This window comes from Pagrus major, chromosome 13 (genome assembly GCF_040436345.1).
Source record: "Pagrus major chromosome 13, Pma_NU_1.0".
In the NCBI taxonomy this organism is placed as follows: domain Eukaryota; kingdom Metazoa; phylum Chordata; class Actinopteri; order Spariformes; family Sparidae; genus Pagrus; species Pagrus major.
This window is the reverse complement of record NC_133227.1, coordinates 30,774,413-30,790,950: the sequence shown is the minus strand read 5'-3', so window position 1 is coordinate 30,790,950 and position 16,538 is coordinate 30,774,413. Positions and strand designations below refer to the sequence as shown.

At 44.3% G+C, this 16,538-nt stretch overlaps 1 protein-coding gene across 2 annotated transcripts in view; it reads left to right on the top strand.

Annotated features, from left to right (window-relative positions):
• klf8 (Kruppel like factor 8) overlaps window positions 1-16,226 on the top strand; it is a 71,898-nt gene extending 55,672 nt beyond the window's left edge. Inside the window, exons 3-7 of one of the 2 annotated variants that reach the window (XM_073479276.1) lie at window positions 946-1,215; window positions 1,307-1,541; window positions 5,505-5,616; window positions 7,990-8,129; window positions 9,297-16,226. In XM_073479276.1, coding sequence (XP_073335377.1) covers window positions 946-1,215; window positions 1,307-1,541; window positions 5,505-5,616; window positions 7,990-8,129; window positions 9,297-9,478 — 939 coding nt within the window. In that variant the 3' untranslated portion in view covers window positions 9,479-16,226. Of the gene's footprint in view, window positions 1-942; window positions 1,216-1,306; window positions 1,542-5,504; window positions 5,617-7,989; window positions 8,130-9,296 lie in introns of both variants that reach the window. The other variant, XM_073479275.1, reaches the window with a different exon arrangement.
• Window positions 16,227-16,538: the final 312 nt, after the last annotated feature.

Sequence of the window (16,538 nt, the reverse complement as noted above, 5' to 3'; positions counted from 1 at the left end):
ACATCGTGTTTTAGATTAAATTACCGGCTTCTGTCGCCAAAAACACGGCTGCAAATGTCCCGGCGTCTTGTTGAAAATCCATTGGTTTCACCCTTACAGATGTTGAAATGGCGTCTCACACAGCTGTTACACCCCCACCATCTCCTCCACCTCCTGACATGAGAGTCAGATCATTCACATGTAATCTAAACATCATATGACTCACAGAAATGACATGTATCACATGTACTAATCTGAAAGTATCTGTTGTTTGCAGCAACGTAAAATCCCAACATTTTTTTCTGGTTACGGGGCTGAATGTTTCCTGAAATGACTCCTTGAATACTGAAATATATGAGACAATGGAGAAAAAATTCAGGTTCCTGAAACAAATCATAGCTGTGAAATTTAAATTCTCAACAAAATGCTGAGCTGAATTCATCCACCGTCGACCCAGAATCTGAAAGTGAACCTCTGAATGTTTCATCAGACGATCGTTAGCTCTCCCCGGCTGTTGGTAACTTTTTATCCACACAGGCTTGTACCCTTTAGATTTTTTTATCTAAAGAAGCAGATATTTCTCAAAAACTAATAATTCAACCAGGAGAGTTTCTTCTCCATCCAAGCCTTGAGGTGCTCCGCTCACATGACACCTCCCCGTACGAGAGACAAATATCACATCCTTCCAGTTTTTGTGTCTCCTGCTGGCTGTTCAAACTATAAAGCAGCGTGTGTTTGGTGACATGCTTCACTTCAGTTTAATTAATACATCAGAAATGATTCCTGTGCTGTCGTTTAACATCAGAGTATCTGACTGAGTTGAGGATGTGAGTCGACTCGATGAAGCTCAGATGTCGGCGTGTTGTCAGGAGTCAGGCCGAGTATTATCGTGGCATTAACACATTTGAAACACAGTTCATCAGTTTCAGCTTTCTGAATGTCTCTTATGTTCCTCTCCTCCAGCAGGCAGACGTAGGCGACGACTGCTCGCAGCCCACAGACCTGAAGGTGAAGACGGAGCCGACGGTGTGTAAGACGGAGCCCTCTTCACCCGGGCCGTGCGCCGCCGAGGACCAGACCGAACCCGTCGACCTCTCGCTCAACAAGCCGCGCTCCTCTTCGCACCCCTCTTCTACGACGAGCACCACGGTCAACCCTGCACCCAGCAGCATCGTGACCCAGCCCAGCCTGTCGGCCACACCGGTCCCCTCAGCGGTACAATCGATAGGCTCCATGGTAAAGACAAACTCAACCTCCTCCATTAAAGCTGTTGAACTTGTTGAAGAGTCTGAGGGACCAATCAGATCCTCTCCTCTCGCCCCTCCAGGTCCTCTCTCCAGGCTCCATCTTGGCCACTCAGGGCGCCGGCGGCCAGCAGATCCTCCACGTCATCCACACGATCCCCTCAGTCAGCATGCCCAGCAAGGTGGGGCAGCTGCAGACCATCCCCGTGGTGGTGCAGTCGCTGCCGGTCGTCTACACCACCATGCCTACCGACGGCGTTGCCACGGCAGCCATCACAGTGCCGCTCATCGGCAGCGACGGGCGCTCAGAAGGATCAGGTGAGAGAAAACTGTCCAACTGCTCCTGTTGTGCAAAATCTTTGATATCGGTAAAGATCCAGTGTCGTGCGACTCTTACAGGAAAATTGTTCCCATCAGCCTCAGCTGTAGTTTGAGACTAATGTTAACATAGCATGCTAACATGCTAACAGCAGATACCGAAATGTTGTTGTCATTAAACTTGATTGCAAGTGAAGTGGACAGTGTGCGGGAGACTTCATCCTGATTTTGTCAGCCTTCGGTCTTCTCCTACGCACCTGTGGATCTTCAGGTGTGCAGAAGCTGCACTGTGAATAAGACAAGTACAAATAATCTGCCAACAGAAGTGAAACATGTCTAAAACAGTCTCATTTATCTCACTGAAGTGCTGCTTTCTAGATGATTGTGGAGAGAATTTTACTATAAATTAGTCAAATATACTTTTTAAATATTCTGACGGATCATCTTGTTCACGCTCGTTGCCATTTTTCTGATTCTGGTGCAGGAAGATTATGTCCTCATTCCATGTCCGCCTCAAGAGCTGTGATTGGCTCATTTGACTTTAGATCTGTGAACATTAAACTAAATATATATAATATGAATATAAATGAACTGAGATGTTGGCAGCAAGCATGTGAAACATGATATACTTAACTGTAGAGGAGGCAAAGTCAACAGAACTGCTGAATCCAAACCAGCTTTCTGTTCTACATCAACCCGAACACCAGCAGTGACTCATGTGCTGTCACAGAACCGGCCTCTTCTCTGTTTTCAGACCTGCTCCTCTAATTGGCTACTTCACCTTGTTGACTCCGCCTCTCGTCGAGCGATGACACATCTTCCTCTGTGATCCAGCTATTAAAAGATCAGATTAATAAACAGGATGAGTCGGATGCTGCTCTGTGTCACGGCCTCGGTGTGAAGGTGTTTAAACAGCGTTTTAGAGCATCTTCCTTTAAAATCGTGTCCAATCAGGAAATTAAAGGCAATTTCAGACGGTTGTTAGATCGCTATCCTCCCAATTTCTGACCGCCACGCCCGCCATTGTTCCTCCGCGGTCCCGTCTCTCTTACCCACACTGTCATTATGGCGAGCTCTCAGTCTCAGAGGAGTCCGGTGTGTCTCTCGAGGGAGATGGTGTGTGTTGGTGGTTCGCCGTTTGTTAGACTTGCCATCTGTCTGCCTGTCTATCTCTGTCGTCCCCATATGTGCTGATGATTGATATTCCCACTTAAACGAGGAAACTCTTGAAAAGAAATGTTACAGATGTTGTTGGGAAATGTTCCTGACGGGCATCCATCAATGTTTCAACCTCTGATTACATCCTCATAAATCACAATGGGAGCTCAGGGTTTCTTTTGCTGAGTAACTAATAATCTGTCATTTTTTAACTTGTACCCGATCCTTTAACACCGTGAGACATCCGGTCGATTCGATAACAACGGTGAACGGAGAGGTTAAAGGAGCTGTGATCCATCCTTAAGTAAACACGAGGGGAAGCTCGACATTTGCTCAGGCGAGCTAACAAAACAGGCCTCCGCCCCTTCGACAAACTGCAGTGAAGTCGGTTCAGTTCGCCTCGGCGTCTGAAGCCAAACGCAGCGCGACTCAGGAATGTAGACGAAGGAGGCAGAAACGTAAAGAAGAATCCGGCCTGAAGACGCTCTCACACAGTTTGACTCCATACCACGAGTTCCTCTGTCACAGTCTGATAATTAACATCCACTTTGTCTCAAACTGCTGCTTCGACTGCATTTCCCAGCATGCTTTTCAAAACTCTCCACAGACGGGATGAGGATGTTTCCCACTCTGTCTGAGGGAAGATAAAATATTATGTAGGTCAAAACATACTGCGTGTTACAGGTTTATTGTATGTAATTACTGTAGATTGGATTAGATTAGTTACCCAGCTGTGATCCACTCTGAGAATAAAAGAGCAAATTCACAAAATGTCACTAAAACACTATTTTACTGTACGCTGCAAAATCAGAAAGCTCACATACAGGAAATAACACTGAATTTGAGGAGAAAATGACCTAATACAAGTGAAATTATGGATCCATGCTGCAGGACATCTTATAATAAGTTGGTTATCAAAGGACTCAAAGGACAGTTTGAGTTATTATGTCACTGTGAATCATATTCACCGACCGGTCCAGTCCGTCTCCTTTACACCAAAGAAACCAAACAGATGGTCCAGATCATGATCTCACATCTACAGTAGCTCACAGTCAGCTCAGCTATCGTTTTCTTCTGTTTCCTCAGAGGGATCATTCAAGTGTTCCCCCAACTAATGTAATCTAATATCATCTAATCTGTTGAGTAGAGCCAGGTGGATTCAGAGCGTTCAGCGAAGGCGCCGCCACTTCTCAGAGAAATTCAGTTTTGTTGCTGCATTTCGTTGCTCAGGAGCAGAAACAAAGTGCGAAGAGATAAAGAGAGGAGGAGGCAGGAAGTGTTCGTATTCCTTCATGCTCCTGCAGAGCAAACAAGCAGGAGGAAGCTCGCTGCTCATGTGCTGCCGTGTTGTGTGGGAGGAAAAGGTAGACGCAGATGGAGAAAGGGAGTGAGAGGTGGAGGTGAGGGTGAGGGTGGGGGGGAGGGTGGAGGGGTGAGGTTGCTGCAGGGGTGAGGCAGGATGAGGAGGCGAGAGAGCAGAGGTCGAGAGGAGAGGAGATGAGGTCGCTCTGCCTTTGAAAGAGGAAGGCTGCAATGGCGGATGGGTGGGGGTGGCTTAATTGTCTCCAGAGACAAAGAACACTTCTATTGGTGTGTGACACACACACACACACACACACACACACACACACACACCCAAATTCCTTGCGTCACCCTTCCAGCCGCCCCTCCCCTCCTCGCTCTCTGCAGGCTGGCTGGACTTTGACCAATATGGCCGCCACATTCCTGCAGATAGGGGAGGCGGGGGAGCGAGGGGGGTGGGGTGCACGGGTAATTTGCACTTTTTTGTTTTCATTTGTTACGTGTTTATTTTGATCGTCGCTCGCTCATGTCGTGGAGACTTTGTTCCTGGTGAGCAGCAGCCTGTGAAATTGTGAATTTTGGGGGAAAAGAGGGAGTGATGAGGGGGCGAGAGACTCTGACTGACACAGGGAGAGAGAGGGAGTGTGGGGGTAATGTACCAATAGACTAAATAAATTAGTGCTGCTGCCTGATCAGGATACAGATGATCTGACAGAGACAGTCGGCTGTAAAAGACATCACTACAGATAATTATCACACATGTGGATCAGCTGTTCATATAAAACTATTTATTACAGCAGCTTTAAATATCAAATGTTGTGACAGTGGACTTTCTCTTCAGGTCGTCCTCCTGCTGCATATTACCTGAAGTGGTGACATTCATTTAAATGTCCAAACACCCAGAATGTGTCAGTATTTCTAGCAGCGACCAGCGGAGGACTGCGATCGCCTCCAGAGATTTGTCTGTCAGTTAATTGCTAATTAGCATCCGCTTTGAGTTGTGCAGAATATTTTTTCATTAACATCTGTTCACATTTTCTTCTTCCTGCGGTGACTTTGTAAAAAGGTTATTGGAGAAGAGAAAGAAAAAAAAATGAGGGAAAGGAAGGAAGGTTGGACAGAAACACTAAAAAACATGTTTGGAATTTTTGAAGAAACGAGCAGAAAAATCCAGAGATTCAGTTCTGCAGCGAGCGGACCACACCTAACTACACACACACACACACACACACACACACGCAGACACACGCAGACACACACACACACACACACACACACACACTGGGAGAAAGTCTTTGTGTTGCTAAGTTGCTGGAATCCAGGCATCACTATTAAGAAGTTATTAACCTCCTGCTGTTCTTCTGTCTGTTCCCTCCTCCTCCTCCTCCTCCTCCTCCTCCTCCTCCTGCTTCTTCCTTTTCTAATTTAATTCACCACTTTATCTCTTTCTCTGGGCCCCTCGCTCTCTCCTCCTTCCTTCTATCCATCCTGTCCTCTCTGCAGTTCGTATCAAGCCGGGGTCGACGTCTCCGGTGGAGTATCAGAGTGACAGCGATGCAGAGAGCGGCACAGAGTCTGGATCGGCCTCCCTCAGTGCCCAGAGCCTCGACGCAGGGTGAGTTCATCTCAGAATATTCAGTGGCCTTAAAAATAATGATGATGATAAAACTTTAGTCGTAGCCCTGTTGTCCAGAACCACAACTGTCTCAAACCGGACCCCTCTTAGTCTCAAAGGGCCCTGACACACCGTTGGCCAATGTCAGACGGTCGTTGAGCGTCTCCGGCTCTAGTTTTTGCGGTGTGTCCTGCACTGTTGGCACCAGTCGGCCCTTGTCGGTGGCTTTTCAGCCGACTTAGCACGGTGGAGCCTGTCGGTCAGAGAAAGCTCTTAAGTGAAGCAAATCAGTCCATGTGCAGAGAGAATAAAAGAAGAAAGGTAAAGCCTCGGCCTGTTGCTGCAGTATCCATGATGTCACCGACTGAGTGCAGTTTCTCCTTATTTTTCAACTGTGACAGAAGTGACAGAAAACGCTGCTTTAATATAACAACAGTTTGTATTCGTCATTCAAAAAGTGAAACCTGAAGATTCACGACTGCAGATATACAGACTTCTGCCACCCGGTGGTACGGAGAGACATTTCCTCTCAGGCCGCCGCAGAACGTTTGCAACATTTGGCCATCTGCTGTCGTCTCTGTGGTGCGTTCAAGTACAGGTTTCAGGCAGAGACGTGAGGCGATGCAACGGTTTCATCGCTGCTGGTTCTTAAATGTCGCCTGCTTCTGTCGACCTGAACGCATCACGTACAAGGGCAGCTCAGAAATTACAAACGTGTCACATCCAACTCTTTGCTGCACTTTGTTAATACGTTTTCATTGATTTTTGTTCACTTAGTTCAAATGTGTGTGTCTCCCTGTGACATCTGGTGTTAGTTATTGTACAATACACAACATGCTACATGGTGATCTATGAGCCAGGCTAGCTGCTTCCTCCTGTGTCCAGTATTTGGACAGCTTATTTCCAAAAATGTTCAACTTTTGCAACAACACTGCCTGCTTGTAATAAAACACTTGGTTGGAGCCTGACGCGGTGTCGACCGTCGTGCTGCAGAAAGCATTCCCTCCGTTATAAATCAGACGTCTGTAAAACTGCTAACAGGACATTAAACTACAGATGATGTAATCTCACTGTCAAGTCAGTGATATGAGGCCAGTGAGAGAGACACTAATGCACAGCAGGGGATTGTGGGAAATGCAGTGTCTGTGTGGATCCCTCCCTCCCCTGCAGCCTCCTGACTAATTACATTACTGCAGCGCTGCCTCCACTGGACACTTATATAACCTTACATAACCCTCAGTACAGCACTGGAGACACCCAGGCTGTATCACACAGAGACAAGTGTGTGTGTGTGTGTGTGTGTGTGCGTGTGTGTGTGTGTGTGTGTGTGTGTGTGTGTGTGTCTGTGTGTGTGTGTGCTCAGTACTTAATAACTGAGGCCATTTGGTCCTGTCAAGTAAAAGTTTGGACATCTGACAGGCTGCAGAGTGAAGGTTAGTGTGCCGATGAGGGCTCTTACCAGTACAGTAGTATGCAGTGTGTGTGTGTGTGTGTGTGTGTATGTGTGTATGTGTGTGTGTGTGTGTGTGTGTGTGTGTGTGTATGTGTGCATGTGTGTGAGTGTATATGTGCATGTGTGTGTGTCCAGTGTGTTTATTAGTAAATCAGGAGAGAGCCGCTGCCACACCCAGTGGGCGAGGCCGTCTGACTGTAACTGAAATTCAGGGTGTGGGCGGTGACGGTTAGCTTAGTGCTGTAATCTGCTCTGTGTGTGTGTGTTTGTGTGTCTGTGTCTGTGCCTGTGTGTGTGTGTGTGTGTGTTGCTGGGCAGGGCAGTCCCTGTACTGGGGTGTAAACATGGTTTCGTAATGCAGTTTGTCGTCACACCTCCCTGTAAAGAGGCTCAAGAGAGACAGAGAGAGAGTTTTTTATCAAATCAACTCGATTAACATTTCAGTATAAATAACTAATATAAAGTATATTTATACATATATATGTATGTATATATATATATATATATATATATATATATATATATATATATATATATATATATATATATAAAGATATAAATGTGGTATAGGAGAGAGGAGATGGAGAGAAAAGAGTTGATGGTTTCAGTCAGATTGTTTCTTGTTGGAGGAAAAAGGGAATAAAAGATGAGCAGATACAAAAGCAGTAAACAAGAGAGATCCAGTCCTGCTGGAGTCGAGTGGAGGCTGTGGTGCAGCTGTGTTGAGCAGTCCGACTCTCTGACGCCCCCCGGTGGCTCTAATATCACTTTCACATGAGCCTGATGACAGATCTGCTGTGCTGTGCTCTGATGGTGATGAAACACACGAATGTCGTACGACAGGTCGTAAAATGAAACCCTGGTTCATGGACGTATGAACAGAACCAGTACTCAGCATCACTCTCCCCTCCTCTCTTCAGGTCGGTCATGGACTTGGAGCCCGTCGACCCAGACTCGCCGGACATCAAGAGGAGGCGGATCCATATGTGTGACTATGAAGGCTGTAAAAAGGTTTACACCAAGAGTTCCCACCTCAAAGCCCACAGGAGGATACACACAGGTGAGACGAGACGAACACTAACTACACAACTCAATCTGTCCGGGTGGACGGACATTCTGGAGCGTGTGCTCTTATAAACTTTTAGATTATTAATATTTAGTTGTGTTTCAGATTTAAGATGTGATTCCCTGTCTTCACACTGGCCTCAGAACATTTAATAGGCACCAGAGTGCTTTAGGGAGTTTTTTCTTGTTGCTAAAGGAAGCTAACCGCTAACTGAGCTAACCATGGTGGGAAATTAACTTTTGAAATGTGACCGTCTACCAGAACTGACAGATAAATGATGACATTCACCAGCCGCTCAGTCATAATTCATTATTTGTGTCTGAACTCTACCAGCACTTTCATATTTAACCAGCAACTGGCTGGTGCTAATGTCCCACCCTGGTCCCTTCAGATAAACTAAATATTGATTAATAACCAGGCTGACAAGAGAAAGACACAATGTGCCTGATGTAATCTCGCTCTCTTTGTCTTGATTTAAGCTTATAGCACAGGTGTTTTCCCATGGTTTAATATCATGTCATGATATTCTGTTTTCCATCTTCAGTTAGCTCGTCTATTTTTTCACCATGCAAGTGTTTGCATCTCAAGATTAAAGGAGCAGTTCGCCGCAATATGACCCCTGAACACCGGCTGTGAATAGTTTCTGCAGGCAGCTAATTTCCCAGGTTTTATTCTTAGAAAAACATTCAATGAAACGTCACTAAATCAGCCACAGAAAGATGTAATTGATTCATGGTGTTGAGGTGTATTTTCCAGTGAGACAAAAGCAGGTGAGGCTCTGAAAAGTGATATCTTCTGTTGTTTAACTGTAAAGACTTGTTAAAACTTTACAGAGACTGGAAAAGATTAAGAAAGTTCAAGATTTGGTCGTTTAAAGCTTTTCTGAGCAGTTTGAGTAGAAAGAACCCCTCAGAAGAAAATGGTAAAGATATAAAAGTGGCAACATTAAATGATCATACTGTAAGAAGTATTTGTAGAAGAGGCAGAGAGACCAGTTTTACTGAGCTGAACTGGGAATTCTGGGAAATGTAGTTGATATTTTTAAAAAAACTTTTTTTCATTCAGTCCACCAGTATCCCATCGTTCCTCTTTCTTCTGCTGCTTCCTCCCATCCTTTTCTGTCCCCTAACTCCTCTCCTTGTCTCCTCCTTCCTCCTCCAGGTGAGAAGCCCTACCACTGTACCTGGGAGGGCTGCACCTGGCGCTTCGCCCGCTCCGACGAGCTGACTCGACATTTCCGCAAGCACACGGGGATCAAACCTTTCCGCTGCACCGAGTGCGACCGCTCCTTCTCCCGGTCCGACCACCTGTCCCTGCACCGCCGCCGCCACGTCATGATGTGAACTCTGACCTCCCCCTTAACCTCCCCTCATCCCTCCCCCCTCCCCCCCCGACATCTCCAAGTCCCTCACAGCACATCTTGTACCAGTGAACCTACTTCCTGTTTCAGGATGTTAAGCCCCATCAGCAGATAAAAACACTGCACCTCCTCCTCCTCCTCCTCCTCCTCTTCATCTTGAAATCACAGGAATATCAGGAATGTGTGTGTGTGCAGTGGACGTTAAAGGATTTTTACTGTGTGTGTTTCAACACATCTTCATCTTCATCTTCATCATCATCACCGTCCACCCTTAAACATTCCCCTCCCCACCATCCTCCAGCTCAACCCACCCGTCACACCAGACTTCAGAGGAGGATGGACTGAAGGGCATCCATCAGCAGGGACGTTCATCCATCCATCCATCCATCACATCTCCATCCATCCAAACAGAGGAGGAAGAGGAGGACTGTGTGAACCGTTTCTGAGCAGGACGTCACTTCAGCTGCTCTTTTCTTTAGAAACTTCATCATGTTCAGATCCACAGTTGGAAAGTTTGTTGACTTCAAGCCAAAATGTTATTTTATGGATGTTTGAGGGATTTTTTTTCTGCTTTTCCAGGAATCTTTTTAGTAACTGAAGAACTTTAATATTTTCTCCTCTTTAACTGTTTTAACTTGAGGACTCGTGGCAGAGTTGTTGCCATCTGATCCAAGAATCAGTAAATAAAACCTCAAAAATACAAAATCATTTCAGTCGCTTCTGGAAAAAATATAAAAATTCAATTCCCAGCTCTAATCCTCGGCCCAGATTATCTCCAAAGCAGTTTCCACCGCATGGCACGGCTCGCCTTCACTCGCCTCACCTCACTTTGGTACCAGGTACTTTTTACAGGTCCTCCTCAACACAGTCGGGGTTTTAGCTGATCACCAACACAGCGTAAAACTGTTGATAAAAACTACCGGTTCATGTGCATCGTGTCAGAATGTGGGACGCCAAGAAGAAGTTGTTTTTATATTTTATCGCTCAGAGCGTTGAAACATCACGTCAACAGTTTCTTACTGAGAACCTGATCTTTACGTTCATACGTCGTTGACTCGTCTAACAACATTTTCTCAAACTTTCTGAGTCGTTCCAACTCAAGAAGACATTCACGTTAATGTTCCCAGTTGGAAAAACGTTTTTTCCAAATATCCTGACAGCACATGAACTTTTCATAATGAAAGACCAACAGAGAGCGAGTAGAGTGGGGCTGAGCCGCAGCGTGCAGTGGAAACACACCATGAAGAAGTCAAACATTACTGTCCTGACTGTAAACTTCCCTCCTCTGTTCACGTCGGTGTTTGAGTGTCTGTGCATGCAGCGAGCAGCTGAAGTGACGTCAGACGTCTGAGGCTCAGATCTGAAAGTAGTTTATTACATCCCGACCCCCCCCCCCCCCCCCCCCCTCCCCTCCCCTGGTACAGGGAGCTACAAGACTGTGAACTTTATAAAGATTCATTTGTTTTCATTGTATCAATCATATGATGGTGTGTTCTCCCCCCACACACCTTTCTGGTTCTTCTTGATAACAGTATTTTGCTTTTTATGCGTCGTCGTTGCTGTTTTATGAAACAAGGCCTTCAGTTGTGTTTTTATTTTTCTTCTTCTTTGCCACGTTTGGCTCTTAACAGAATGGCATCGTTTTTTTTAGATTTCAGATCCTTTCTTTGTGTTCTGAGGCTGTGAAAAAGACTGAGGAGACACAAATAGTTTGAGATTACAAGTAAAACTCTCGCACAGGGACTAGGGGAGCTTTTCTGAGTGTGTGTTTCCTGCGTGTGTTGTGTGTGTGTGTGTCTGTGGGTGAGTGTGCATGTTTTGAGACAAACACATAATCAGAATTTAAGATTTTTACGAGTGTGTGTTCCGGGCACTTGTTGTTCTTTACCTCTTGCCCGTTGAGCCTTAATAACTGAAGTCAATCTGTAAAAGGGCGAAACCAGAACCGCTGACAGACGACGGCGGGCCGACTGCGAGTCGCTGTTTGTCCAGGGAACCTGACGGTTGCAGCGTTGGCTCGTTTGTCTCAGTGTTTTCCATGACGAGGTCAGAGCTCAGCTGTTGTGTCAGACTTTGAAAAAATTCATGTTTCATTTGGAGACAAATTGTCTGGTAAACACGAAAGACTGCGGCGAGGAGGCCTGACAGTGTCTTTAGTATTTCACATTGAACTACCTGAGAAGTCCCATTTATCAGAGGACGTTAAATACAATCCAGTCGCCAGATTAAATGTTGGCAGCGTGCGATTCTGAAAACCACGGATGTGTTAGAAACTTTACATCTTTAGGCTTCATTTCATCTTGTGACAACTCTGTGCTTATGGTCTGGTTAGGGTTACAAAGAGATCATGTTTTGTCCTGAAATACGTGATTCTGTCACCGCAGTCACAGTTGAAAAACGTCTTGACATCTTGTTAAAAAGATCCAGTTCTGTTTCCACTAACAGCTTTAAAATATCCCATGGTATCAGCATAAGTATGTCTGGTTTTGTCGCCACAAACACGTCTGGACATGAACCCTTTGTCTGGTCAAAAATATCAGATTTGGTGCCACAGTTTGGGCTGGAAATATCCGGGCATGTCGTTAACAAAATCCGACTCGTGCTTACAAATGAAACGCTGCCTCAGACTCACGGTCTCTGGCTGGACAGTAACGACACCACCATCCTCTCCATCTCCAGACATGAGAGTCATCTCATCAACATATAATGTGAATGTAGTATGACCTTTTAAAAATATCCAAGATTTGCAGAAACGTAAAATGCCAACATTTAATTCTGGCTGCGGACATGTGGTCCAAACTTTGAGAAATCAAGGCTGAGATTTCAGATTTTGCAGCAGCAGAAAGTTTCACCTCCATCACGCTGAAACGGCCGACCATGTAAATGTGGACTGGTTTTATAACTTCACAACAACCGTGGAGCAGCAGGACGAGGAGCCAACATGGCTGCCACTGAAGGTCACAGTGACCCGGCCGTCTGTCAGAAGTTCTGGGAGAAACCAGGCACTGTGTCGGGCCGTCAGGGTCCGTAGTGCCTGCAGTTTAAACTACGGGGAAACTAAGCGCTCTCCTCACTAGCATTTCTACCAGACGGGGGATCAGTTCTCCTTCAACTGTTTTCATCATGACAGAACTTTATTTAACGCCTCCAGAACTAACAGAGAATCTTGTTTTGAAGCCTTTTCCTTGACCTAACTCTCCTGATATCTCCCCCGTGCTGAATTTTATATCTAATCAGCACGTTTTTCAAACTACCTTTGAGCAGTCGGAGCAGAACTGATCCCCTCCCGCGCTCTAACCCACGGCGTCCATGTCTTAAGTGGGCTGGTTTTCAGCTCCCATTCTGGACTGAACTTGATTATGCAACATAACGCAGACCTCGCTCCAAGCGCTGTTCTGAACTCAGTAGTTAAGCACTAGCTGGTAGTTGCACTGCTGATATGCAGCTCACGTAGTTTGTAACAAGAACCTTAAAGGGAGGTCAGGACGTGTTGAAGCGAGAGCCGTCGACCGCTGAACGAAGCCGACCCTGAAACTGACATGAAGGAGGCAGATGATCTCGTGATGTCTTAAACACGAGGCCGAGTGATCGACGGATCTCGCTTCTCACAGTCCTGACGTGTCGCTTCACAAACAAAAAAAGGCAAGACACATTTTGCTTCAGCGACGTTGTTCTCGTTAGCCACTCGGAGTTCCTGTTGTTGTTGTCATTTCAAAAAGCTAGTCAACGAGAGCACGATGTTGTACACCTGACCTTTCACAGCACCATGCCTGAGGTGGACGTGCACTCCATGAACAGGCCAGAGTGTTGTTTGGTCTGCACGCTGCAAAAAAACACATTCATCTGGGACACGTCACTGAATCTGGTTGTGGATTTTGAAATGTTGCGATCAGACTTGTTAAAGGACGTTTGGTGCTCAGTAAGTGGTTTTAAAAAGAGAAATGAAGGATCTGAACTGGATTCAGTCACCTGTCGGGTCGGATTCAGTTTTCTTGCAGTGAGTTGCAGCGTTCCCGTTCCTCCTAACATCCCCTCGCTTCAACTAAAAAAAAAAACATAGTTACTAAGCACATCTTTCTAGAAGAGTATATGCATTTGATTGCAATTTTCTTTCTTTTGTAAACTGTTGATAAAGACATTAAGGACAATGACAAATAATTAAGATAAATCCATGTATATAAATGTATATAATCAAAAAGTGCAGAGTAAATGTAACGGGTGAATTTCTATTTTTAACACTGACTAGATAATGTGAAAAATCTTTTTCTTCTTCTTCTTCCTCTGTTGGTTTGATGAAATGTGTTTCATCATGTGTTCATTTTTTTCAGATCTAATAAGACATTTGTTTCGTAGTTTCTTAAAAAAAAAAAGATAATTGGTCCCACTTGTGTTGTGCACACTTGTTGCATGGAGAGTAGCCTTCTTGTTTTCTTATAGTGATGTTGGTGAGCATGTCCGTGTGTGTGTGTGTGTGTGCGTGTGTGTGTGTGTGTGTGTGTGTGTGTGTGTGTGTGTGTGTGTGTGTGTGTGTGTGTGTGTGTGTGTGTGTGTGCGTGAGACGGTGGGTTTCCCTTAACATTGATGATCCGAGGGGGAAAAAAAACCCTCACTGACAATTAATTAGGGCTCCATGTTTTATTAACAGAGTGATATTAATGCACAGGACCTCCTTTAAAATATGACAAACAGAATCAGAAATGTGAGATTTAGTTCGGAGGGTCACAAAGTTTGTTTTATGTTGTTTTTATGCTCAAGCTCCCGAAACTTTCAGGTCCTTTAGGGCTATAAAAAAAAGAAAAACCCTGATTTTTTTTTGTTTTGTTTTTGGTACATGGGCATGGATCTGATGGCTCTGACTGCTGGTTTCATACAGGAAACAACCTATAATCACCTACAGAAACACATTTTAATGCAGGAAAGCTTCACAGATACAAAACAGACAATTTAAATCTGCTCATATATTTTCTCCCATTTAAAAGGAGTCAAATCTGAACACACAAATCAAAATCCTTCATGTATAATTGGTTAAAAATTCACTCCGGTGGTACATGATGAAACTATACATGGAAGATACCAATTGAGGATAAAGAACAACTTTTTTTTTAATCCACAAAACTGATTGAATATTATGAGCTGAGGCTCACTGGATGTGCTTTTGTTGAATACCAACAAAATAACTGTTCATTTGTTTCGATTAAAAAGTTTTAAAAGTCCTGTTTTTCTATCCCGTACAGCAGCAGATACCCATTTAGCTCCTAAAACCAAGATTTCGGCTTTTTTATCAAAGACAGACGAAAGACAGAAGCAGGACACTCGGCTCGTTCTCCTGTCAATAACTCACTAAAGGTTCAATTCACTCAAATTTTGAAAAACACTTTTCTCACTGACTTCTGGTGGTATCCAGCCCCGGCAACAGTTCAAACCTTTTTTCCATCTTATATATTGAATTTTGTTTGTGGTGCTGACAGCGTTGAAGACGTCGAGGACAATCTGCAGAACAGCTTCAGTTTCAGTCCACTCACGTGTGGTCACAGCAAAGATTCAGTTGCCATCACTTCACTTGAGTGTTGGTCTTGTGATAATAGATAAAACATGATGTGTAAAAACACCAGTATGTGACCTGGTGGGATGAAATATTAGATAAATATACTGAATGTTTGCCTCGATGGCCACCGTGATGACTCCAGTTTTGATCCTAAGTATCTCTTGACTGTAGAGATTATCTGTCACACTTCATGCTCAGGCTTTATAGAGATTTCTTCAGTAAAGCACCAGTGAAATCTCAGGACAGAGACTTCTGTGGATTAACCCATCTTCAGATTAATTAAAGCAACTTTTCAATCCTCAAAATAAAATTCCGTTCACCTCCTATAATAAAATAAACCCTGAAGCTGTCAGCTGTGCTTCATACCACCAGAGCTAAATGAGAAAGTGTGTGTTTTCTGTGTGATGTAGGTGCAGCAGCTCTGTTTGAAGGATCCTAAGCCCTTTTATTCCTCTGAACTTTGACCCCACGCAGCACATGTCCGTGTCATTATGAAACTGATGCTGACTCATCGCTTTACAAGCACACCGCTCAGCTCTGGTGACCATCAATGTTTTAGAGAGAAACGCCTCCAGTGAGTCACTGAGGATGTTCGACTGACGATGACCCAGACTACGTCTTACTGTCGGTGTCATTGGGAGACTGATGCATGTGTTTGTGTTTTTCCTGCTTCCTGTTGGTTTTTTGCGGTTTGTGAAAGCTTGTTTTCCCTTCGGTATTCTTCTGAATCTTCTGTTGGTGTATAAAGCAGGAACGTTCCTCCGTGAACAGGCAGTGAAACTTTTAAAGAATTTGATCCCACTGAGACGTTGACGGGACGGAGTTGATGTTCGAGGGTGACGTCACCGACCGTGTCCGTCTGTGTGCCTCGACTCACCACGAATCACTTCCTCTGCAAATCACAAACTTTAGGTATTTTCTATTGAATGCAGTAACTTATGGGCCAGTACTATATTTACTCAGTGCAATGCAGTTATCATTATAATAATACAATTATTAATAATATTTTTGTTTCTTTTTTTGTATTGTACAGAACAAATGTGTAAAGATCAGTGAGGAAAACGTGAGCTTTTTGATACTGTGACTCATGGTGTTTAAAAGTCAGTTTCTCCCTGTACAGTTGTGATTATTTCCCCCTTCCTCCTTCTTCTTTTATAGAATAAAAAATGTTTTTGGTGCAATTTAACGCCTTGTGTCTGAGTCTTGTTTATTATAATTAGCTGATGCTCCTGTCCAGAATCCAGGGCTTCATTTGGGTCGTCAAACAGGTCAAATGATATTTTATTAAAGTCCTTGAATAATAAATAAGCAGATTATTTTCCTTTTTTCAGTGTGATAGAGATATGGTATTTATATTTTTTAGTGTTTGGGACTGAAATTAAAATCAGGAAAGCAGACTTGTGAATCAATGAATTAAAACATTTGTTTCAAATAAATAAACATTTTATTTTTAGGTCTTATTAATTTTGTCAACTTGGTAAATAAAACACGTTTATAC